This window comes from Hyperoodon ampullatus (assembly GCF_949752795.1).
Source record: "Hyperoodon ampullatus genome assembly, chromosome: 1".
NCBI classification, from domain to species: Eukaryota; Metazoa; Chordata; class Mammalia; order Artiodactyla; family Ziphiidae; genus Hyperoodon; species Hyperoodon ampullatus.
This window is the reverse complement of record NC_136914.1, coordinates 19,940,036-19,965,039: the sequence shown is the minus strand read 5'-3', so window position 1 is coordinate 19,965,039 and position 25,004 is coordinate 19,940,036. Positions and strand designations below refer to the sequence as shown.

The 25,004-nt window shown below is 37.4% G+C and overlaps 1 protein-coding gene across 1 annotated transcript; it reads left to right on the top strand.

Moving 5' to 3' along the window:
* Nucleotides 1–14,349: 14,349 nt before the first annotated feature.
* Nucleotides 14,350–15,522, top strand: PDHA2 (pyruvate dehydrogenase E1 subunit alpha 2; the record flags this gene model as incomplete). Its single annotated transcript, XM_079703677.1, is given in 4 exon segments — nt 14,350–14,595; nt 14,599–14,769; nt 14,773–14,875; nt 14,969–15,522. Coding segments are annotated over 4 exon segments (1,074 nt in total).
* Between the last annotated feature and the right edge of the window lie 9,482 nt (nt 15,523–25,004).

Below are 25,004 nucleotides of genomic sequence, written 5' to 3'. Positions count from 1 at the left end.
TAAGCCTCAGCAAAACTGCTGTGTCTTCATGGTATAGATGGCTTCAGCCTTCAAGATGTTAACAAGCAGAGCTTTTCCTGAGCAGGCACTGGTGAGGCAAAGCGACTGTCCAGTTATGGGTCTCTTAAACAACAGAGGAAGGAACTACTCTTTCTCAAATCTCAAAGGTGGGTAAGCTCTTTATGTGCTGGAGAGCCCTAGGGAGTCTCTAGATTTAAGTTATTAGACAGAGGTCTAGGTAAATAGCATTAGGTCAGCTGCCCAAAATTCCATTCTGAATTCAGGACCAAGAAAGAAAATCTGGAGGAACAGTTGGAAACTACTCAGATCACTACTGGGTGTGGTTCAAAGTGATTTGGTCATTATAACTGGGCCTGCAGTTTTCCCCCGTGCTCTACTAGAGTATTCCCCAAAACTTCATGGACATCAAAAATGGAGAAATGGCAAAGTCAGCAGAAGCACAAGACTGTGGAATTGTTCTTTCCCAACCCCGGAGACCCAGACTTTAAAAGCTTCAACAGCAGCTTAAGTTCAGAAAGGGAGTCAGTGACAGCAGCAGCTGGGCACAGGACTAAATTGTCGATTCACAGGAAATGGTGACAGCTGTATTACTAGACAAACCTCACCTGGAATGCTGCACCAAGTGCTAGGGACTCAAAGCTGAGAGAAAATGGACATTAAAAGATTTTGGAATGTATCAACTTAGAAAGAAGAGAAAAAAGTAAGATTGGGTGACTGTGTCTATCACTGCCATGAAACTCTCAAGAGCCACTTTCTGAGAGAGGTTATGGTAGACATAGGAGCCTTCCACCATCCACCTCCCCTGATGTGTTAAATGTACAGTACCAAAATTCATCAATTCAACCTTACTAGAGGTTTCTCCTATTAGTTCAGGTTAATAGTTCTTAATTCTGTAAAATTTACTAGGCTAAATTTGAGGCTAAACCTAAATACTTTACTTACTCCACTTCTTAAACTCTCTTGAAATGCTTCTGTATTCTTTGGCCAAAATTGCGAGAAAGATTTTTTACTTTGTCCTCATATTTGTTTGAGCTTTTATTATCAGTTTCTTATTGTCTTCTATCATTCTCTTGCAAAATCTCTAGTACGGTATATTAGAAATGTGACTGGACATAATTTGGGATAAGGAATTTTTAGCCCTGGTAACAGAGTAGCCTTCAGTATTAATTTAATTTATTTGGTGACAAACTAATAGTTATGTATACCAAAATCCATTCTCCCCTTCTTCTTCTTTAGTAATTGCATCCTGTATTTTATTTATGTGCCCAATGGAAAGACTCTATTTTCCACCTTCCCTACTATTCATTAAACATGGCCTTGTCACTAATTAAGGACCAATGAATGTAAACAGAAAAGTGTGTAATTTCAAGGAAAATTCCTTAGATGATATCTGGCATGTGCCCTTCACCTATTTTTTGTTCTTTCTTGTTTTCCCTCCATACTGCTTCTTGAAAAGTAGATGTGATGGTTGGAGATCTAGCAGCCACCTTGAAGTATAAAAACAAGGACCACATGCTAGAGATGGGGAAGCAGAGCGCTAAAAGGAACCTGGGTTCCTGATGAGTCTTCTACTTGAGAGAATGAAAGTTTTTATATACAGTTGTATTAGGGTTCTCCAGAGAAATAGAGCCAATAGGATAGACATAGATACAGATATAGATCTAGATAGATATCAATACAATGAGATTTATTTTAGGAGTTGGTCCACAAGTTTATTTAAGCTGAGAAGTCCCACTATCTGCTGTCTGTCAACTGGACAGCCAGGAAAGCCAATGGTTTTTTAAAAATGTTTCTTGGCACTTTCTTTTTATATGTTTTGCTTATTATGAATCCTTTGCTATGTTCACTTTTGTTATTTTTCTTTTTATAACTTGTTCTTTGTATACTAAGGAAATGAGCTCCTTAAATCTCATGTATTACACATACTTTTCTTACTTTGTGATTTTTTACGTCACCATATTTTTCCTGCAATTAAAATAATTACTTGGTCAAACTTATTAGGTTTTCCCCCTTCTTTGTTGTTTTTAGGTTTTATGTCAACCTTCTTTCCCCACTTATCACAATTTCTTCTAGAATTTATTATTGTTATTCTTTTTTGTAATTAATATTTGGATCACTCAGAAGCTGGTTTTTGTACAATAGCATGTTTAGTTGCCAACTTCATTTTTTAATTTAATTTTTTTTGCCTAGGTGTATAGTCATTGCCCAAGACCATGTTCCAGCATCCTTATTTCTTTATGAGTAGTATTTTATATTTTTCATGTACTAAATCCCCATATATATATATATATATATATATATATATATATATATATATATAGACATCTATTTTTTTACTCTAGCTTGAATAATTGGTGTTTCACTCTATAGAGACCAAATGCTTTGGTTACTTGGCATTTTTTAATATTTTAAATCCAGATCAGAGACAATCCCTCATTAATAATCTCTTTTGGGACATCCCTGGAAATTTTCCCTTGTTTAATTTTTTAGTTTAATTTTTAAACTTTACTCTTATTTCCTTATCTCCCTTCTTAACCCCTCAAGAAAGTCATGTTATTTTGTTTTAGACAACATTTATTAAATTTAGAAGAACCAACATAGCCAAAAGAATGTCTTGTTACCCACAAACCAGATGTACATTTCCATTTTTCATAATTTTTTATGTTCTTCTGTTGGAATTCTTCATATAAGAACGTTTCTCACTAAAATATTTCCAAGCTATTTTATTTATTTTGTTAATATTGTAAAAGGTATCCTTTCTTCCTTTATATTTTTAAATTAAAAAAACAGTATTAAAGCTATTATGTTCTATATGCTCATTTCATGACAAACATTTTAATTTTATTTATTTATTTATTTATTTATTTATTTATTTTTGCGGTATGCGGGCCTCTCACTGTTGTGGCCTCTCCCGTTGCGGAGCACAGGCTCCGGACATGCAGGCTCAGCAACCATGGCTCACAGGCCCAGCTGCTCCCCGGCATGTGGGATCTTTTCAGACCAGGGCATGAACCCATATCCCCTGCATCGGCAGGCGGACTCTCAACCACTGCGCCACCAGGGAAGCCCTATTTTATTATTTTTTCAAAAATTGTTTGATTTGTTCTTTTGTGTTTTCCAGGTATAAAATTTTAGAAGAATAATATTTCCAAGTATAAGTGTATTTCTTCTACTCCCACGTCCACAATTCACAGAATTCGCCACCAGCATGACCTGTCCACACTGAAAGAACTGAGTCATCCATTGAGGAAACAAAAGAAAAGATAGAAACAATGAAATGAAATGAGCAGGATGCACGATTTCCCAGTGCAGAAAATAAATCAACAGGAGGCTGACCAAGAAGGAGCAATTAGGATGAGAGAGAAAGGAGAGGAAACTCATCAGTACTTGGAATTGGATGGAACACTTTCGGGTTTTTTCCATCTTTTCAGTCTCCTCACCTAGAAGAGGTGAAGCGTGTTATCTAGATGGCAAAATTGGAAACTATAAATTGGACAGACTAGGCTCAGCTCTTCTCGCTTCTTGGGAATGAACATACGACAGGCAGCAGAACTTCCTCTCTGTTCTTCCCATTCCATGACCTCAACCTCTGGGTCTAGCATTGCCTGTTTCTGAGGAGGTGAGTTTCCTTATTCCTGGGTTGGGAGACCAAATTTGCTCTCAAACTAAGATATCTTCCAATGAAAACTTTACAAAACTCCTGATGACATTTTGGCCTCCATTTTTGAATCCTTTGTCTTATATACCAATTTATTTAGAATCTAGGCAGGAAAGAATTATAATTTGATTGGGCCGCTCAGAGACTTGCACAAGAACTTAAGATCCCTGAGGGCAGAGATCCTATCTTTTTTAGTATTCTCTCTCTAGTGTACAGTGGTTAAAAGTGAGAATTCTGGACTCAGACTAAATTGGTTTCACAATCTAGCTACACTATTTACAAGCTCTATTATGTGCGATAAACATCTTCAATAAACCTCATTTTCACTGTGAGAAAGTGTGCATAATAATGGTACCTCCTTAAAAGTGTGCCTGCAAGAATTAACCTGGATAACCTATGATAAAGTTTAGACAATGAGCATTACATGCTAAGCACTCAAGGAAAGTTGGCGATTGTTATTATGACACATAGGTGGTAAAAAATAAATATGACCTTAAATGTAATCTATCAAAAACAAAAAAGGACTAGTTGTTAGGAAATTTGAACACTGGAATCCAGATTTGTGCAAGTACAATCTTCCAAAAAATAAATTTCTCTAACAGTCAGAAAAGAGAAGACTTTTGTGAAAATCAGGCCACACAATTTGTTCATGAATTATGTAAATACACTAACAAACAATCTGAATTTATCCTAGAAATTCTAGGAGAGTTGATTATTAGGAAATCTATAAATATAAGGTACTTAAGAGTATGTTTTAACTAGATTATATAAATTGAACAAGATACTTTATATATGTGTGTGTGTATATATATATATATATATATACTATCTATCCATCCATGTCTTCTCTTGGGTGCCCTCTGACCCATCTATGAGGTTGACCAGATTCCCAGAGGAGCTCCAGAACATCTGCCTATGGGGTTATCCCAGGGCCCCATGCCTGGACATCAGATCCATGTGAGTGGACTGGCAAGTATACCACTCCTGCTGACTGGCGTGATGTGAATCAAGCAAGACTGGACTGTCAGAATTGTACAGACACATTGATTTTGTGTGACTCTCACTCGCATGGGATACAGGACAAATTCAAAGTTTTTGGCTACCCATAGTTCAGCACCGGTCCTTGGGTTTGAGCATTAAGCAGGCATTGGCTCTTGTACATCTGTGTTATGAGCATGGTGCTGTCTCCAGTCTACAGCACCCAAGAGTGGTAAGGATGGCAGCAGTCATTCTTTGCCCTGTGAACCAGTCATCACTTGTATCTAGGGTGGTCACTCACCCATTCTGAAAACTACACTCCACCTGTCTGTTAGCCCTTCTCAGGTGGCTACTCCTATCTCTTCCTGGGACTTTGAGACAATTGCTCTACAATGTCATCAGGTCCTTCTTACATATTTCCTCTTTTGCCTCTAATTGATGTAATGTTGTGCTCTCCTTGGTTGGTCTTAAGCTGTGCCAAGGCAGGGCAGTCATTCCTTGCATGAATATGATAGCTCATCCCACTCCTTCCATGGCCCCTCTTACTGGTGGCAATGAGTAGATGACAGGAATGCCATCCACATGGAAAGAAATCACATTCTAGAAATGCAGTGATAACATTCTAAACTGCTCAAGAGAGGACATGTTTGGAAGATGTGTTGTTCTATATTTATGCTATAAAATCCTAAAGGTAAATTGAGCATGACCAGAAATACAATTATCATTTACTTTTACCTGCACACTTTGGGTAAGACTTACATTTGTGGTCATCATCAATAAAGCATGGTAACAACTTTTGAGAATCTAGTGTTTATGGTTGGCAGGATATATGCTGCAGCATCATAAGTAATGATGTAACCAGAATTAATTAAATGGTATTAGGGAACTATAGAGCCAAGAAGATCTATATTATTTGAATACAAACAGATTCTGGAGAACCACTGCTTTGTGATTAACAACAGGTACTACCTCCTTCTTGGAAAAACATATGAGAAATTAGTTAAAAATTATGCACTTGGCAATAAACAGGAAGCGATGATTCTTGGACATGAACAAGAATAGACTGTGCCTTTTTAACTGTATCAAGAATCTTCACAATCTCTGATTGGACAATAAATGTGTAATTTCCTCTTCTCTACCTATTATTCTAAATCATCCTTGACAAATCACTATGCCCCGCATGGATCCATGAATTTTGTAACGCACTTTGGAGTTCTGCAAAAGTATATTTGCCTGGGGTTCCACACACCATAGGAGTGGCCTTGAATGACAATATACCAGGAAGTCAAGTAAAAAGATGTGATATAACTATTTCAAATAATATGAAAAGATATTTTTTAAAAATTAACATATTTGTTAAAAACATAGTAAAGATTAGATTATTTCCTTAACAAAACATGTTAAGGAAACATGTTTCCATCTCAGAGCTATCACCATAATTATTGACAAGAACAGAAACTTTGGGGTTAGACAATCTGCATTTGAGTCCAGTTTCTATCACTTACTGGCTTTTGGTTCCTGTAAATACTTCCTATTAAAGTCTAAGTTTTTTTATCAGTAAAATTAAGTAGGGCAATCTTATCTATGTCATAGGATTGTTGTGACAGTTAAGTAAAATATTGCTTGCAATATACTTAGCAAAATGCCTGGAACATAGCAAGAAGGTGGGATGGTGGAGTAGTCCAAGAGAGAGGGGATATATGTATACGTATAGCTGATTCACTTCACTGTACAGCAGAAACTAACACAACATTGTAAAGCAATTATACTCCAATAAAAACAAAACAAAAACCATCACCCAAGCTGAGAAACAACTTTATAAACAATGGATAAGGAAACAATTCATAAGGAAAACCACATGATGTCAGTGTGTCAAATTCTGAGTAGGCTTGAGAGATGCATAGACTTGAATGGGAAAACTAAATATTGTAAAGATAGACCTCTCTCCTATTCATTTTATATGTTTATGGAATTCTATTTAAATACCAAATTCTTTTAATTTAATATAATTACCCCTATCTTCATATGAAATAGTGTATAGGCTATAAAATTTTAATGGATTTTGAAAAAGAAATGTAATGATTAAGGGCTTGGGCTATCAAATATGTAATTATATTATGCTCTAATAATTAAAACTGGGAAGTGTTCACATAAGAATCATCTGAGAGATAATAAAACTGAAGAGCTTAGAAACAAAATTTTTAGCTTATGGAGATGTAGAGATATATATAGAGAGATATGAAGCTAGTATCCCAAAATTATAAAAATATAGACTACTCAATCTACGACTGTGGAAGAATGAAGTGGACAAAATAAAATTGTATTATCACTTCTCTGCATTATCCGGTAGCTTCCAGATGTCTCAAAGACTAAATAATAAAATAAGTAGTTATTTATAGTATATAAACTCGTGATTGTGTACAAAGAGTGGAACTATAACAAAAGAGATCAACACATTGAACACCTTACATTTTTGTGTTAAAAACATTATAAACAAAATTTTAAAAAGCAGTCCTTTTCCTAATGCATACTGCCAGGAACATAGTATTAGCTCAGTAATAACACAAGTGTTCAGTCTTAGGGGAACATTTTAGTTAGCTATGGCACATCCATACAATGGAGATTCTTTTAGCAGCCACTGAAATTATCTTTTAAATAGCTTTTGATTATTTTGAAAATATAATTCTAAGAAACAAATCTTAAGAGATATAAAATATACAATATGATCCTGATTATATCAGAAATAAAAAATAATAAAAGGGAATAAATCAAAGTTTGACAGCAATTATCTTGAGATGATTTAAATATTTTTATCTTTGTGCTTTTCTGCATTTACAGGATAGAATTTTTAAAAAGACAAAACAGTCAAAGTGTATGCTGAGTTTATAAACCAGCAACAGGACTCTAATGAAGACAAGAAAATTGGGAAGGAAGTTATTTTTATTCAAATGGGTAACAGGTAAGAACTCTTTCATTTTAGAATTTTTTTAGTTTAAATAACTACAGGACTTTCAAATACACTTTTCCCTTGGTAGGTTAGAGAGAATGAAGGAAAGTTAATGTTGAAAATATAGTTGGCAGTACCCTACTGGTGAGAATTAAACCAATAAATCATGTGAGACTTTGTGGGTAATCATGTAACTATCAACAATAGAGCATATAGTATTGTATTAAACTTTAAACCTACTTTTACTTTTTGGGTCAAGGTTGAGATATCAGGAAATGAAGTGTAGGGTATAAGCAGCATAAGAACATTTTTTTTTTCAAGTTAGGGTAAGGGAATATCCATGGAGAAACACATGTAATGCGGTGGAGAGTTCCAGAGAATGATGATACTGAAGTTGTCATTAAATTTAGCCAAGTCCTTGATGTGAGAAATTTCAATTCATTGTTGATGACACAGATTGCAGAAGCATATGGAAGCAATTAGAGGAAGGTAAATGGAGACTGTGGGTACAAGCTGCATGTTTGTGGAGCTTGACTAGATAAAAGGAATAATATGGGATGAGATCTAAAAGAGGCAATGAAGACTTGGGTATCTTCTTTCAGAGCAGAGGAAATATGAGCATGAAAGAAAACCAAAGGAGAAGACAAAATTGATGATTCCCTGGTCGGGGTGGGGAGTATATGAGTAAGAGCAGTGTCTTGTTATGAGCCAGTAGCAGGTTCTGTAGCAGGGGCTGAGGGTTTAGATTTCTAGATAAGAAGAGCATTCCTCTTTCGCTAAGATTAGTGGGAAGGAAGCTCTAATAGATGTAAAAATTCATCAGAAGACAGGCAGCTAGGGTGAGGGGAGCAGTGTAGTATGTCAAGGCAAGGAGCACTTAATCAACTGAGGTTGGCTGTCCATGAATTAGATGTATGGCTTGAAGCCATGCCTGATGTTTGCTGGACTTATCAAACTTGTTGGGTCTGTTTCTCCTCAGATCAATGGGGATATTATGCATTCCATATAGTTTTCCGTATGATTTGGAAACATTCTGTAAAATATGAGAAATCCCTTAAAAAGGTGTAATTCATCCTTACAGTAAATAGAGTAATTTTATCATGAAATGAGGTGGATGAGGGCTAGATGAAGGCAGATAAAGATTAAGAATTTTTGAAGAAATTTGTTGTAAATTGTAATGCAGCGCTCATGGCCTAAGAGAATGGAAGAGCTGGTAGCCCTGACAGAAGCTTGTTAACTTCCTCTGACAATCCTCCAACAATCTTGCTTTCTGAATATGATGCTTTTGATGAGTGCCTAACATGTTTGAGCTTAAAAACTCTTCTTACACACTATCTTCATTTAGCAATGTGGATGATGTTTATTAGACTTTTCATTTAAAAACCTCTCTGAGGCTTCTCCCATGGTGGCCTTTTAGACTTACAGTGCTGGGCACTATGGAAATATCTTAGAATCCAGATGAACAGTGGGTCCGTGGGAACAGAGAGATTCTCACGCCCAAAAATCTCCATAAAACATCTACAGCATTGTCTCAGGTTGCTTGGAGAAACTGCATTCATATTCATAATGCATTGCATAATTATGAGATCCTGATTTTCATATTTCCCAGCTCTGCTGTGTTACGAAGTTAAAGGAGACAACACAACTTTACAAAATTAGAGTGTTCTGTTTTTTGTGTCACTTTTTGACATTACTCTATTTTAATTTGTTCATCATTGATCCCAATAAAGACAAACTGTCATTGTAACCATTGCCCGGAATGCAATACATTAGTCTTACTGCCTCTATAACAGCTGTTCATGTGTCTCTTTCTCTGTCATTCAATGATGATGTGTCCTTTTCTACATGCAACGCCAGAAAATCTGGGAGAGCTCACAGCACAACACCTCCATATGAACTGGATTAAGTAGAGGAAAATCTTATTGTATATCATCATTTTATTTCTATTACTTAGTACAGAAAGGAAGGCACTTCATTATATGTGCTGAATAAGTAAGGGATGAATATTATACTTTTTACTAACTTAGTAATTTTTGCCTTTCATCTAAACTCATTAGGTCTCAGTTTCCTCATATAGAAATTGAGAATGATAGAAACTGCCTTACCTGTCTCTGTAAAAATCAAATGAGCAAACTTTGTATCTCCAACAAAGAGATGAAAGGTTTTTACAAACCTGGGCAATATTTACAGTAGTTCCTTAAATCTCAGATTAATGCATATGATAGCTTCAAATTTCATCTTCATTATTTAAAAAAATATTATTTTGTTGAGAAAATTTTGTTTGTATGACTCTACATATCCACAGGGATCTCTGGAGAGAGCCATGGAGTGTATTAGGATCTTAGTTTAGGATGTGATAGGCAACCCTGTGCCCAAGCTTAGATAAGAAGAGGGCACAAAAAACCAATGATGCAGCCAACAGTAGGTTGTTAAAAGTGGGGTGCAAGATCTCAGACTCTCTTTTTCCCAAGATTTGTCTGTAATGGTCAGATGTGCTGCTCAAACTTCCTTCTAGGGGGCAGCAGTGCCCTGGAATTTTGCCAATATCCTTTGTCTCTTTAAATCTTAGTTCAGTGACTTAGATCTTCAAAGAAGCAAAGTCAAAGGAAATAGATGTGCTAATTATGTTATCACATACTGATATTAGGAAAAGGTAATAGTCTACCCACAGTTGTTAGAGGAAGTGTTGTTGAAGGGCATTAACACAGAAAACATCATAAAATGTACAGTTAAGAGACATATATTACAAAAGACTTTGTTCAAAGGAGAGAAGCCATCATTTCACTATTGAATATATAGTTTATTTTTACTATCACGTTTAATGTATACTTTATTGCTATTAAAATTAAATCTACTAAAGATAAATGTATATTTAGAGAATGAAAATTTGAGATATGGGTTTTTAAGTATGTGAGAATTAAGATCTTGTGAACAAAAAAATTTTCCCAAGAAATGTAAATAATAATTTTTGGAGGAAATGCAAAGAGACCTGACTTGGGCTTCTTGAATTTGCTTTGATTTGTTAGAAACATATATTGAATTGATGATTTTTATTTTACAAAACAACTCAAAGTACTGAGCAGAAATCACTTCACAGCTTTTGATACCTGCACTAGTCCTCTACTAGTTGAGACAGTAGGCCATAGTAAATCTGACACCAAATTATACATGAATTGCTTTTCTTATATCACTTGGCCCTAGTCAATTTCAGTTCTAATTATAGGGGGCTTATTAAAATGTTTGGAGACTCTTCTTTTATAGTTTTGTATAATGACCCCTTTTATCATGATCTGCTAGACCTTGGTCCCAAACTCTAGGGATAAGGGTTGGATACTGTGGGCATGATGACTCAGATGACTCTGCTCATCCAGCAGGAGAAAGATGGTGGCTCCAATTGGTCGCTACTAAAAATTAACCCATAATGTCTTTCCTTTCTTTATACCATCATTATTTGAGTGGAATGAGGAGCACCCTCACTTTACCTCTTGTTTTCAATAAGTCTTCTCTTCATGATAATTTGTCCTGAATTTTTATTTAATGATACTTCAGAATTAGGATGAGGCTGAGGAGAAGAAAAAAATATTGTTTGCCCAGGGCTCTGAACTGTTCTGAACTAAGCTCATTTATTATAACATTAGAGGAGGACTTTGCTTGGTTGTCATTATTTTGCAGAATATATGGTACTGACATTTTCCCTTTCTCCAAGGGAGATAATTAGACCAAATGGGAAAAACTCTTCTGTGAGTTATATATGTCTTAATTTTTTTCACCAAGTCCTCTTACTCATCATTTTTAATTGCCAAATCTTAGAGCTATGAAAAAAATACATTGCCAATAATCTTATAATGAGATCTGATATTATTTATGTTGAACATATTCACTCTTTAACAGCTTTCTTTATTTAACATTTGGTTAAAGTACATAATTATTACTGGAGGAATTTAATATTCTTCAAACATGCTGTTCTTTTTTTAGTGTTTCCTTGTCGCTTATTAAAAAATATTTTATATGCTATTGATTCAATGGGGGTGACACTTTTAAGATGCATTCATAAACGCCTGTAGAGGATCAACCATTACATATGGAAAGGGAAATTCTGTCACGCTGACATTAATGATGGCTACTATAATCACTGGCTCCTCTTTATTAGGATTTTTATTAATTAATGCAAAGTCTACTATTGGCCGTATAAAAGTGCTCATCTGTTTTCCTTTAATTTCAAATAGATTAAAAGTAAGATTTGATGTTAATTAAAAACTTAGGATTTATGAGGATTTTAATTGCAAACATTTCAGTGGTGAACATGTAGATGACTCTTAGTTCTGTTTGCTAATAACCATGGTATTGAACAATGACAAGACAAAAGAATAAGTCATTCGCAGAGAAGTACACTATCATTGGCTGTATTGTCCATGTGTATTGAATCCTGTCTAGCCAGGGGCAGATAAGAGAGGCTCAACAGCTCAGGATTTCCTTGGGGGGTTTAAACTTTTACCTGATGTCTGGAAATTTTACTTTTACTTTGAAAATGTGGATGGGTTTAAACTTAAAGAAAAATCATCATCAGGTTTAATGAGTTTAATGGAAATACTCTGACATCATAGTCTGCAAATATGATTTCATCTGTCTATCTTTAAGTTGAATTTAGGTTGTATAGTGTAACCGATGTCCAAAAGGTCCCTACAAGTTTCCCATTTTATTATTTATTATCTTAACCAGAGCCTGTTGCAATAAAAGGGCCATCTTCTGTGGTGACCTGTAGCACAGGTATTTTGCAATTAGCATCTTTGCATGTTCTCCTCTGGCATGAGTCAGGTTTAGCCTTGTCACACTGGGCTTTTAAGGAGAGCTCTATCTTTGCAGCCCAGGCTACATGTGACAAGATTAAATTGGCACACTTTACTGTATAGCTCTTGTGTTCCTGGCAGTGCTAGCCTGGCTGATGCCTCTGAGAGAAGGCTCAGCTGTCACTCAGTGACCCATTAACACTACTGTTCCATCATACAGTGTCATTTTTCTCATTCTCATGGAGATAATGCTCCCTGGAGATCTCCAGTACCTGCAGGAATGAAAGAGAACAGCAGAGACAGGCTAACTATCAAAGAAGGAGCAAACAACACAGCAAGACCATGAATTCCAAAAGCAGACTTTTAAATTGAGTGAAAAGATGAAGCCCATTTTTGATGGCTGGGTTGGGAAGGTGGGAGGAGGATGGAGTTTTAATAGATATAATTACTTTTTAACAAGCTATTTTCTTCTTCCTGCCTGAATACTATAAGAGGTATCCATGATAATACTTGTAACTAGGTTAGAGAAGGCAGCTGCTTTGAACATGTCATAGGGATTTGAGTGAGAATTTATAAACAGGGATTTTTGTGTTTTATTTGTTTATTTACAAACAGGTGGAGGATATAAAACAAAGCATGTATTAAGGTGAATTGCTTAATAGTCTAAATAGAACAGAATCCCTGTTTATGGTTGGCTTATTGGGGTACAAAATCACAAAAACACAAAAGAGGAAAATGGTACGTGATCTTTGTAACACTAGGCGTAAGACTTCTTTTGTCCTATGATTAAACCAACTGCTTAAGCAAACTCTATTGCTCTCCTTCAGTCCAAACTGCATATTGTTTATTGTGTCACTTTATAAGAAGTTATGCTTTCTGATGTTTACTATATAATGAAATATTATAAGAACATGCTTCTTGATTTCCCAGACTAAGACTGGTTCAGTTTAGATCGATATAAAAACAAGAAACAAAGCCTTATGAATCTTGATATTTTCTAAGGAAACCTGTTGAAGACGTGATAGGAACAAGCCAACACCCCTCCAAAAAAATTAGTCAGAAAATAGGGATAAAACTGAACAGGATTCAGGATTACAATAAAGGGTAAGGAAAAGTGCCACGTAAAAACTTGTTAGTAGCTACTTTAACCCTGATTGCTTCCTGGACACATAGAACATCCATTCCATCTACCCTTAGATCATTTCAACCCTGATTTCAATTTTCGCACACCAGGCAAAGCTTGTTATTGGGTTTAGACTTTTAATCTCAGGTAGGGATTTGTGTACCGTCACGTGCCCTCCCTCACCACCAATCAGGAGACACAGGCGCTAGAATCCATAGCGTAAATGTGCATATTCTTCCGGTGCACCAACTTTTTAAAAAAGTGTGTGTGTGTGTGTGTGTGTGTGTGTGTTTATGTAAACTACAAATAATTTGCATCTTTATTTTTACTTTAAAATAAACATGGAGTATTGTGGAGTAGGATTAAATATTCATACATATTTTAATGATTTTTAAAAAGACTTTAAAGAAATATTGGTAAGAATATCTTTGGCTTAACCTGTCAGAGCTCTTGTGTGCCTTAAGGATTGTGTTTTCTCCTCTTTTCCATTTAATACAACGTTCAGGAAGCATTACTTTAGCGTTTAGCAGGGAAAAGGGACCCAGATTATGATGTTTTAGCAATGATGATGGCGTTAGTTAGGAACAGGGTGTAGTTCAGCCAAGTCTTCCAGGGCAAGAAACAACCTTTATTCTTAATTTTACAGTTGGAAGGCACTTTAAAAATCAGCTGATCCAGGCTGCAGCCCGCGGCCCCACGTGGCATGACGTGGCCTCTGCCACCATCGCGCGGTCATTGTGGTGTAGCGTGCGTTTGGGGTGTGGAGGGTCCGCTGGAGACTGGGACTCAGGCGATCCTGGCAGATGGAGACTCACGGCCTCCCTGGCTGCGCTCCATGAGGAAGATGCTGGCCGCTGCTGTCTCTAGTTTGCTGTCTGTTGTCATCCAGAAGCCCGCTAACAGGGTGCTTGTGGCATCCTGTAACTATTCAAATGATGCTACATTTGAGATTAAGAAATGTGATCTTTATCGGTTGGAAGAGGGTCCCCCTGTCACCGCAGTGCTCACCCGGGAGGATGGACTCAAATACTACAGGATGATGCAGACCGTTCGTCGAATGGGATTGAAGGCGGATCAGTTGTAAAAACAGAAATTTATTCGTGGTTTCTGTCACTTGTGTGATGGTCAGGAAGCTTGTGTGGGTCTTGAGGCTGGGCTAAATCCCACGGATCATGTCATTGCATCCTGTCGGGCTCACGGCTCATGCTGTACTCGTGGACTTTCTGTCCCATCAATTCTTGCAGAGCTGACAGGTTGAAGAGGTGGCTGTGCTGAAGGAGAAGGAGGGTCAATGCATATGTATGCCAATAACTTCTATGGAGGCAATGGCATTGTTGGTGCTCAGGGACCGCTGGGAGCTGGTATTGCTCTGGCCTGTAAATATAAGGGAAACAACGAGGTGTGTTAGACTCTACATGGGAAGGGTGCCGCTAATCAGGGTCAGATATCTGAAGCTTATAATATGGCAGCTGTGTGGAATTTACCTTGTATTTTCATCTGCGAGAATAACCGCTATGGAATGGGAACATCTGTTGAGAGAGCAGCAGCCAACACTGATTACTACAAGAGAGGCAATTTCATCCCTGGCCTAAGGGTAGATGGAATGGAGGTTCTATGTGTTCGGGAGGCAACTAAGGTTGCAGCTGACTATTGTAGATCTGGAAAGGGGCCCAAACTGATGGAGCTGCTGACATACCATTATCATGGACACAGTATGAGTCACCCTGGAATCAGTTATCGTACACGAGAAGAAGTTCAGAGTTTAAGAAGTAAGAGCCATCCTATCATGCTTCTCAAAGATAAAATGGTAAACAACAAACTTGCCAGTATTGAAGAATTGAAGGAAATTGATGTTGAAGTGAGGAAAGAAATTGATGCTGCTGCTCAGTTTGCTATAACCATTCCTGAACCACCTTTGGAAGAATTAAGCTGTCACACCTACAGCACTAATCCACCTTTTGAAATTCATGGTGCAAATCAGTGGATCAGGTTTAAGTCAGTCAGTTAAAAGGAGAATATATTCATGGTCAACTTTAAGAAACTGTGTACCCAATTTTGTTAAGGAGGAATAAAACCCGTAAAACAAAAGTCTTTTAAACTTTTATTAAGAGGAATTGAGATAATTAAGAGGTAATGGAAAGACATAAATGAGATCACAGAAAGATATACATTCAGTTGAGATATTACATTCAATTGTACATTATTGCATTAAAAGATACTATACAGTTAATCATTTAGTATTGTTAAAAGATAAACTGAGGCACATTAAAATTTTCAAGAGTTTATTTTGAGCATACATCAGTTAGAATCAGGCAGTCCAAACAAAAGGTGGAGTATTCTACCAACAGGAGCTGGGGGAGAGGTTTTTAGAGAGAAGCAGAGCAAGGAAATGATTTGATAGGTGATAGCTTAAGGAGTTGCCTTATTTGGGAAAGCCTAGTTGGCTGTTTGTGATTGGTTGTTCTTAAGTTTCATTTGCTTGGATTTGAGTGCATTGACTCTGGCTTAGTTTTGGTTTGCTTACGTAGGCTCCCAAGACATTAGAGCCACCTCAGTCTGATGGCTTCCTTGTTTAACTACTTAAACAATGTGAATATCTTAAAGATTATTTTAAATTTATATAAGTCTAGAATAGGAAAAACAGGGACTTCCCTGGTGGTCCAGTGATTAAGACTTCGCCTTCCAATGCAGGGGGTGTGGTTTTGATCCCTGGTTGGGAAGCTAAGATCCCACATGCTTCACGGCCAAAAAACCAAAACATAAAACAGAAACAATATTGTAACAAATTCAATAAAGACTTAAAAGAAAAATGGTCAACATCAAAAAAAACTTTAAAAAAATAAAATAGGAAAAACAGAGAAAATATTATTTAACTTCCCAAATTATCTTCTGTAATAGTTCTGTTTGATTTAGCTTTATATTATTTTAGTAAATACTCTTATTTAAAGGAAAAATAGTTCTTTGATTCCTGCTCAACCCTGCTAGAGGTTTAGGTGTAAAGTCACTATTCTGAAGTTAAGAAGTAATTTCAAGCAGTACCAAAGTATCAGGACCCCTACTGCTGTGTCACTTAAAATAGTTTGCTTAAATTAACCAATTGAACACAGCCTACTAAATAGTGTGCATGTGCATACACACATGCGTGAATAGTCAGTATTGATGCTGAAGCGACTTAACATTGACCATTTTTCCAATAAAACATGATATATAACAGAGCAGGGGGAGATAGGACAAGGACATTTTTTCATGTTGTAGTTAATTGCAATATTTTTAGTGTATCAATTTAAAGGAAAAATGTAAGCAAAGTTAAAATCTAGAGGAAAACTGCATTTTGCTTTAATCTTCCAGTGAAAGCTACTCTTATTTTACAATCCAGTTGTACCGTTATTCCATACTTTAAAGAACTCTTAGTAAATTTCAGACTGAAAAATAAATGAACAGATATGACGACACCAAAGGAGTTAAGCAGGGGAGGTGATATTAATAAAAAATTGAAAGTAAAATCTGCCTTGGCCAGAACTGAGCATTCACAGATAACTTTTTTCATGAGAAAATCTAACTTGGATCATACAGGTTTGGTTTTCTCTATAGTCCAATACCATGTCAATTAGCAAGTCATGACAGTGAAAACATCTTTACTTGGTTATATTTACCAAATGACCTAAAGTCCTATTGAGCATGATGTTTGGCATACCTTACTCCTCTGAGATAGACTCACTGAAATCAGAAATCAGAATTTGCCTGTGATTTAAGAAATAGTTTGCAGATAACACCAAAAGTTGTTAAAGGTTAAAACCCATCACAAGAAAAAAAAATTGTGACTGTGTGTGGTGATGGATGTTTAACTAGATTTATTATGGTTATCATTTCATAATACATACACATATTGAATCATTATGTTGTACACCTGAAACTAATGTCATGTTATATGTCAATTATATCTCAATTTTTTAAAAAAGGTTAAAACCTTTTCTTTACAGCATCTGCTTCTACAAATAAAAGCTTAGATACTTTCTAAGAACTCTAACAGAAAACCAAAATCTTAGAGGCCTGTGAGTCCATAAACATATGAACACATATGTGGATGCTTAATCTCCATACCTTTCCCCAAATAGGTTTAAACAAGTAAGATAACCTCAACATTCTAAATTCAGAAAGCAGAGATAAGCATCAATTTGTTTATAAATTGGTGATATTACTAGTTAATGTGTTTTGGTTATGCAGCTTCAGTTCAGAGGTGACTTGATTGAATCCCTTTCATCAAAAACAAAGTAATTCATAAGATGGTCAAAATAATCACATTCTTTGAATGACAAAGAATTCTTCTACTTTTTATTTATTTTGACATACTTATATTTCCATAAACTTGCAAGTGGAAGATAAGCTTCTCAATTAAAGCTATTTTCTGTAGACAATATACAGAAATCATTTTCAATTTTTGTTTATGGATTTTGTCTATAAATTTTTATTATGAATTCTTTTAATGCCAGTAAAAATTAACATACAAATAACTGATTAGATATGAAACCATCATAAACCAAGAAACACAGACACTTCATTTCAGGAAAAAAGTCCAATCTTACTATAGCAGAAGAAAGACATACATTTATCACAATACAAGTTTCAAATTCAATTAAAGCACAGAGTTTTGAATATTTCCTATATTAAAAAAATGTACAGACTTCCGGGTAAGATGGCGGAAGAGTAAGACGCGGAGATCACCTTCCTCCTCACGGATACACCAGAAATACAGCTACACGTGGAACAACTCCTACAGAACACCTACTGAACGCTGGCAGAAGACCCCAGACCTCCCAAAAGGCAAGAAACTCCCCACATACCTGGGTAGGGCAAAGCGGAGAGATTCCCGCACAGAGGATCGGTGCCGAGCGGCACTCACCAGCCCGAGAGGCTTGTCTGCTCGCCCGCCGGGGCGGGCGGCGCTGGAAGCTGAGGCTTGGGCTTCGGTCAGAGCGCAGGGAGAGGACTGGGGCTGGCGGCGAGAACTCAGCCTGAAGGGGGCTAATGTGCCACAGCTAGCCGGGAGGGAGTCCGGGAAAACTCTGGAGCTGCCGAAGAGGCAAGAGACTTGTTCTTCCCTCTTGGTTTCCTGCTGCGCGAGGAGAGGGGATTAAGAGCGCTGCTTAAAGGGGCTCCACAGACGGGCGCGAGTCGCGACTGAAAGCGCGGAGCCCAGTGACGGGCGTGGGACGCTGGGGCTGCTGCTGCCGCCGCCAAGAAGCCCGTGTGCGAGCGCAGGTCACTGTCCACACCGCCCTTCCGGGAGCCTGAGCAGCCCGCCACTGCCGGGGTCCCGGGATCCAGGGGCGGCTTCCCTGGGAGAACGCACGGCGCGCCTCGGGCTGGTGCAACGTCACGCCGACCTCTGCCGCTGCAGGCTCGCCCCGCACTCCGTGCCCCTCCCTCCCGCCCGGCCTGAGTGAGCCAGAGTTCCCGAAGAGGCTGCTCCTTTAACCCTTTCCTGTCTGAGCGAAGAACAGACGCCCTCCGGCGACCTACACGCAGAGGCGGGGCCAAATCCAAAGCTGAGACCCGGGAGCTGTGAGAACAAAGAAGAGAAAGGGAAACCTCTCCCAGCAGCCTCAGAAGCAGCGGATTAAAGCTCCACAATCAACTTGATGTACCCTGCATCTGTGGAATACATGAATAGACAACAAATCATCCCAAATTGAGGAGCCAGGAGTCAGTACTGTGCCTCTGAGGTGGGAGAGCCAACTTCAGGACACTGGTCCACAAGAGACCTCCCAGCTCCACATAATATCAAACGGCGAAAATCTTCCAGAGATCTCCATCTCAACACCAGCACCCAGCTTCACTCAACGACCAGCAAGCTACAGTGCTGGACACCCTATGCCAAACAACTAGCAAGACAGGAACACAACGCCACCCATTAGCAGAGAGGTGGCCTAAAATCATAAAAAGTCTGCAGACACCCCAAAACACACCACCAGACGTGGACCTGCCCACCAGAAAGACAAGATCCAGCCTCATCCACCAGAACACAGGCACTAGTCCCCTCGACCAGGAAACCTACACAACCCACTAAACCAACCTTAGCCACTGGGGACAGACACCAAAAACAACAGGAACTACGAACCTGCAGCCGGCAAAAAGGAGACCCCAAACACAGTAACATAAGCAAAATGAGAAGACAGAAAAACACACAGCAGGAGAAGGAGCAAGATAAAAACCCACCAGACCTAACAAATGAAGAGGTAATAGGCAGTCTATCTGAAAAAGAATTCAGAATAATGATAGTAAAGATGATCCAAAATCTTGGAAATAGAATAGACAAAATGCAAGAAACAGTTAACAAGGACCTAGTAGAACTAAAGATGAATCAAGCATCGATTAAAAACACAATAAATGAAATGAAAAATACTCTAGATGGGATCAATAGCAGAATAACTGAGGCAGAAGAACGGATAAGTGAGGTGGAAGATAAAATAGTGGAAATAACTAATGCAGAGCAAAATAAAGAGAAAAGAATGAAAAGAACAGAGGACAGTCTCAGAGACCTCTGGGACAACATTAAACGCACCAACATTCGAATTATAGGGGTTCCAGAAGAAGAAGAGAAAAAGAAAGGGACTGAGAAAATATTTGAAGAGATTATAGTTGAAAACTTCCCTAATATGGGAAAGGAAATAGTTAATCAAGTCCAAGAAGCACAGAGAGTCCCATACAGAATAAATCCAAGGAGAAATACGCCAAGACACATATTAATCAAACTGTCAAAAATTAAACACAAAGAAATCATATTAAAAGCAGCAAGGCAAAAACAACAAATAACACACAAGGGAATCCCCATCAGGATAACAGCTGATCTCTCAGCAGAAACTCTACAAGCCAGAAGGGAGTGGCAGGACATAATTAAAGTGATGAAGGAGAGAAACCTGCAACCAAGATTACTCTACCCAGCAAGGATCTCATTCAGATTTGATGGAGAAATTAAAACCTTTACAGACAAGCAAAAGCTGAGAGAGTTCAGCACCACCAAACCAGCTTTACAACAAATGCTAAAGGAACTTCTCTAGGCAAGAAACACAACAGAAGGAAAAGACCTACAATAACGAACCCAAAACAATTAAGAAAATGGGAATAGGAACATACATATCGATAATTACCTTAAATGTAAATGGACTAAACGCTCCCACCAAAAGACACAGATTGGCTGAATGGATACAAAAACAAGACCCATATATATGCTGTCTACAAGAGACCCACTTCAGACCTAGAGACACATACAGACTGAAAGTAAGGGGATGGAAAAAGATATTCCATGCAAATGGAAACCAAAAGAAAGCTGGAGTAGCAATTCTCATATCAGACAAAATAGACTTTAAAATAAAGACTACTAGAAGAGACAAAGAAGGACACTACATAATGATCAAGGGATCGATCCAAGAAGAAGATATAACAATTGTAAATATTTATGCACCCAACATAGGAGCACCTCAATACATAAGGCAAACACTAACAGCCATAAAAGGAGAAATCGACAGTAACACAATCATAGTAGGGGACTTTAACACCCCACTTTCACCAATGGACAGATCATCCAAAATGAAAATAAATAAGGAAACACAAGCTTTAAATGATACATTAAACAAGATGGACTTAATTGATATTTATAGGACATTCCATCCAAAAACAACAGAATACACATTTTTCTCAAGTGCTCATGGAACATTCTCCAGGATAGATCATATCTTGGGTCACAAATCAAGCCTTGGTAAATTTAAGAAAATTGAAATTGTATCAAGTATCTTTTCTGACCACAATGCTATGAGACTAGATATCAATTACAGGAAAAGAGCTATAAAAAATACAAACACATGGAGGCTAAACAATACATTACTTAATAACGAAGTGATCACTGAAGAAATCAAAGAGGAAATAAAAAAATACCTAGAAACAAATGACAATGGAGACACGACGACCCAAAACCTATGGGATGCAGCAAAAGCAGTTCTAAGAGGGAAGTTTATAGCAATACAATCCCACCTTAAGAAACAGGAAATATCTCGACTAAACAACCTAACCTTGCACCTAAAGCAATTAGAGAAAGAAGAACAAAAACATCCCAAAGTTAGCAGAAGGAAAGAAATCATAAAAATCAGATCAGAAATAAATGAAAAAGAAATGAAGGAAACAATAGCAAAGATCAATAAAACTAAAAGCTGGTTCTTTGAGAAGATAAACAAAATTGATAAACCATTAGCCAGACTCATCAAGAAAAAAAGGGAGAAGACTCAAATCAATAGAATTAGAAATGAAAAAGGAGAAGTAACAACTGACACTGCAGAAATACGAAAGATCGTGAGAGATTACTATAAGCAACTCTATGCCAATAAAATGGACAACCTGGAAGAAATGGACAAATTCTTAGAAATGCACAACCTGCCAAGACTGAATCAGGAAGAAATAGAACATATGAACAGACCAATCACAAGCACTGAAATTGAAACTGTGATAAAAAATCTTCCAACAAACAAAAGCCCAGGACCAGATGGCTTCACAGGCGAATTCTATCAAGCATTTAGAGAAGAGCTAACGCCTATCCTTCTCAAACTCTTCCAAAATATAGCAGAGGGAGGAACACTCCCAAACTCATTCTACGAGGCCACCATCACCTTGATACCAAAACCAGACAAGGATGTCACAAAGAAAGAAAACTACAGGCCAATATCACTGATGAACATAGATGCAAAAATCCTCAACAAAATACTAGCAAACAGAATCCAACAGCACATTAAAAGGATCATACACCATGATCAAGTGGGGTTTATCCCAGGAATGCAAGGATTCTTCAATATACGCAAATCAATCAACGTGATACACCATATTAACAAATTGAAGGAGAAAAACCATATGATCATCTCAATAGATGCAGAGAAAGCTTTCGACAAAATTCAACACCCATTCATGATAAAAACCCTGCAGAAAGTAGGCATAGAGGGAACTTTCCTCAACATAATAAAGGCCATATATGACAAACCCACAGCCAGCATCGTCCTCAATGGTGAAAAACTGAAACCATTTCCACTAAGATCAGGAACAAGACAAGGTTGCCCACTCTCACCACTCTTATTCAACATAGTTTTGGAAGTTTTAGCCACAGCAATCAGAGAAGAAAAGCAAATAAAAGGAATCCAAATTGGAAAAGAAGAAGTAAAGCTGTCACTGTTTGCAGATGACATGATACTATACATAGAGAATCCTAAAGATGCTACCAGAAAACTACTAGAGCTCATCAATGAATTTGGTAAAGTTGCAGGATACAAAATTAATGCACAGAAATCTCTGGCATTCCTATATACTAATGATGAAAAATCTGAAAGTGAAATCAAGGAAACACTCCCATTTACCATTGCAACAAAAAGAATAAAATATCTAGGAATAAACCTACCTAAGGAGACAAAAGACCTGTATGCAGAAAATTATAAGACACTGATGAAAGAAATTAAAGATGATACAAATAGATGGAGAGATGTACCATGTTCTTGGATTGGAAGAATCAACATTGTGAAAATGACTCTACTACCCAAAGCAATCTACAGATTCAATGCAATCCCTATCAAAATACCACTGGCATTTTTCACAGAACTAGAACAAAAAATTTCACAATTTGTATGGAAACACAAAAGACCCCGAATAGCCAAAGCAATCTTGAGAACGAAAAATGGAGCTGGAGGAATCAGGCTCCCTGACTTCAGACTATACTACAAAGCTGCAGTAATCAAGACAGTATGGTACTGGCACAGAAACAGAAAGATAGATCAATGGAACAGGATAGAAAGCCCAGAGATAAACCCACGGACATATGGTCACCTTATCTTTGATAAAGGAGGCAGGAATGTACAGTGGAGAAAGGACAGTCTCTTCAATAAGTGGTGTTGGGAAAACTGGACAGGGACATGTAAAAGTATGAGATTCGATCACTCCCTAACACCATACACAAAAATAAGCTCAAAATGGATTAAAGACCTAAATGTAAGGCCAGACACTATCAAACTCTTAGAGGAAAACATAGGCAGAACACTCTATGACATAAATCACAGCAAGATCCTTTTTGACCCACCTCCTAGAGAAATGGAAATAAAGACAAAAATAAACACATGGGACCTAATGAAACTTAAAAGCTTTTGCACAGCAAAGGAAACCATAAACAAGACCAAAAGACAACCCTCAGAATGGGAGAAAATATTTGCAAATGAAGCAACTGACAAAGGATTAATCTCCAAAATTTATAAGCAGCTCATGCAGCTCAATAACAAAAAAACAAACAACCCAATCCAAAAATGGGCAGAAGACCTAAATAGACATTTCTCCACAGAAGATATACAGACTGCCAACAAACACATGAAAGGATGCTCAACATCTTTACTAATTAGAGAAATGCAAATCAAAACTACAATGAGATATCATCTCACGCCAGTCAGAATGGCCATCATCAAAAAATCTAGAAACAATAAATGCTGGAGAGGGTGTGGAAAAAAGGGAACACTCTTGCACTGCTGGTGGGAATGTGAATTGGTACAGCCACTATGGAGAACGGTATGGAGGTTCCTTAAAAAACTACAAATAGAACTACCATATGACCCTGCAATCCCACTACTGGGCATATACCCTGAGAAAACCATAATTCAAAAAGAGACATGTACCAAAATGTTCATAGCAGCCCTATTTACAATAGCCCGGAGATGGAAACAACCTAAGTGTCCATCATCGGATGAATGGGTAAAGAAGATGTGGCACATACATACAATGGAATATTACTCAGCCATAAAAAGAAATGAAATTGAACTATTTGTAATGAGGTGGATGGACCTAGAGTCTGTCATACAGAGTGAAGTAAGTCAGAAAGAGAAAGACAAATACTGTATGCTGACACATATATATGGAATTTAAGAAAAAAAAAGGTCATGAAGAACATAGGGGTAAGACAGGAATAAAGACACAGACCTACTAGAGAATGGACTTGAGGATATGGGGAGGGGGAAGGGTAAGCTGTGACAAAGTGAAAGAGCGGCATGGACATATATACACTACCAAACGTAAGGTAGATAGCTAGTGGGAAGCAGCCGCATAGCACAGGGAGATCAGCTCGGTGCTTTGTGACCGCCTGGAGGGGTGGGATAGGGAGGGTGGGAGGGAGACGCAAAAGGGAGGGGATATGGGAACATATGTATACATATAACTGATTAAATTTGTGATAAAGCAAAAAAAAAAAAAAAAAAAAAAAAATGTACAGACATTTATGTGTATATTCATGATTGTAATTTAATCATATCACTGGTTGCACACAATTCTGTAAGGATACAAAAAAAGAAACAAAAATCCCTGTTGTTTTCATTTAGGTCAAGGAATAAATTAATAATAGCAATTTATTTACCAAGATGTAAATCAAGATGTAAATCCCACTCCAGCAGTGGGATTCTATTTCCTGTCTAAAGTACTATACCA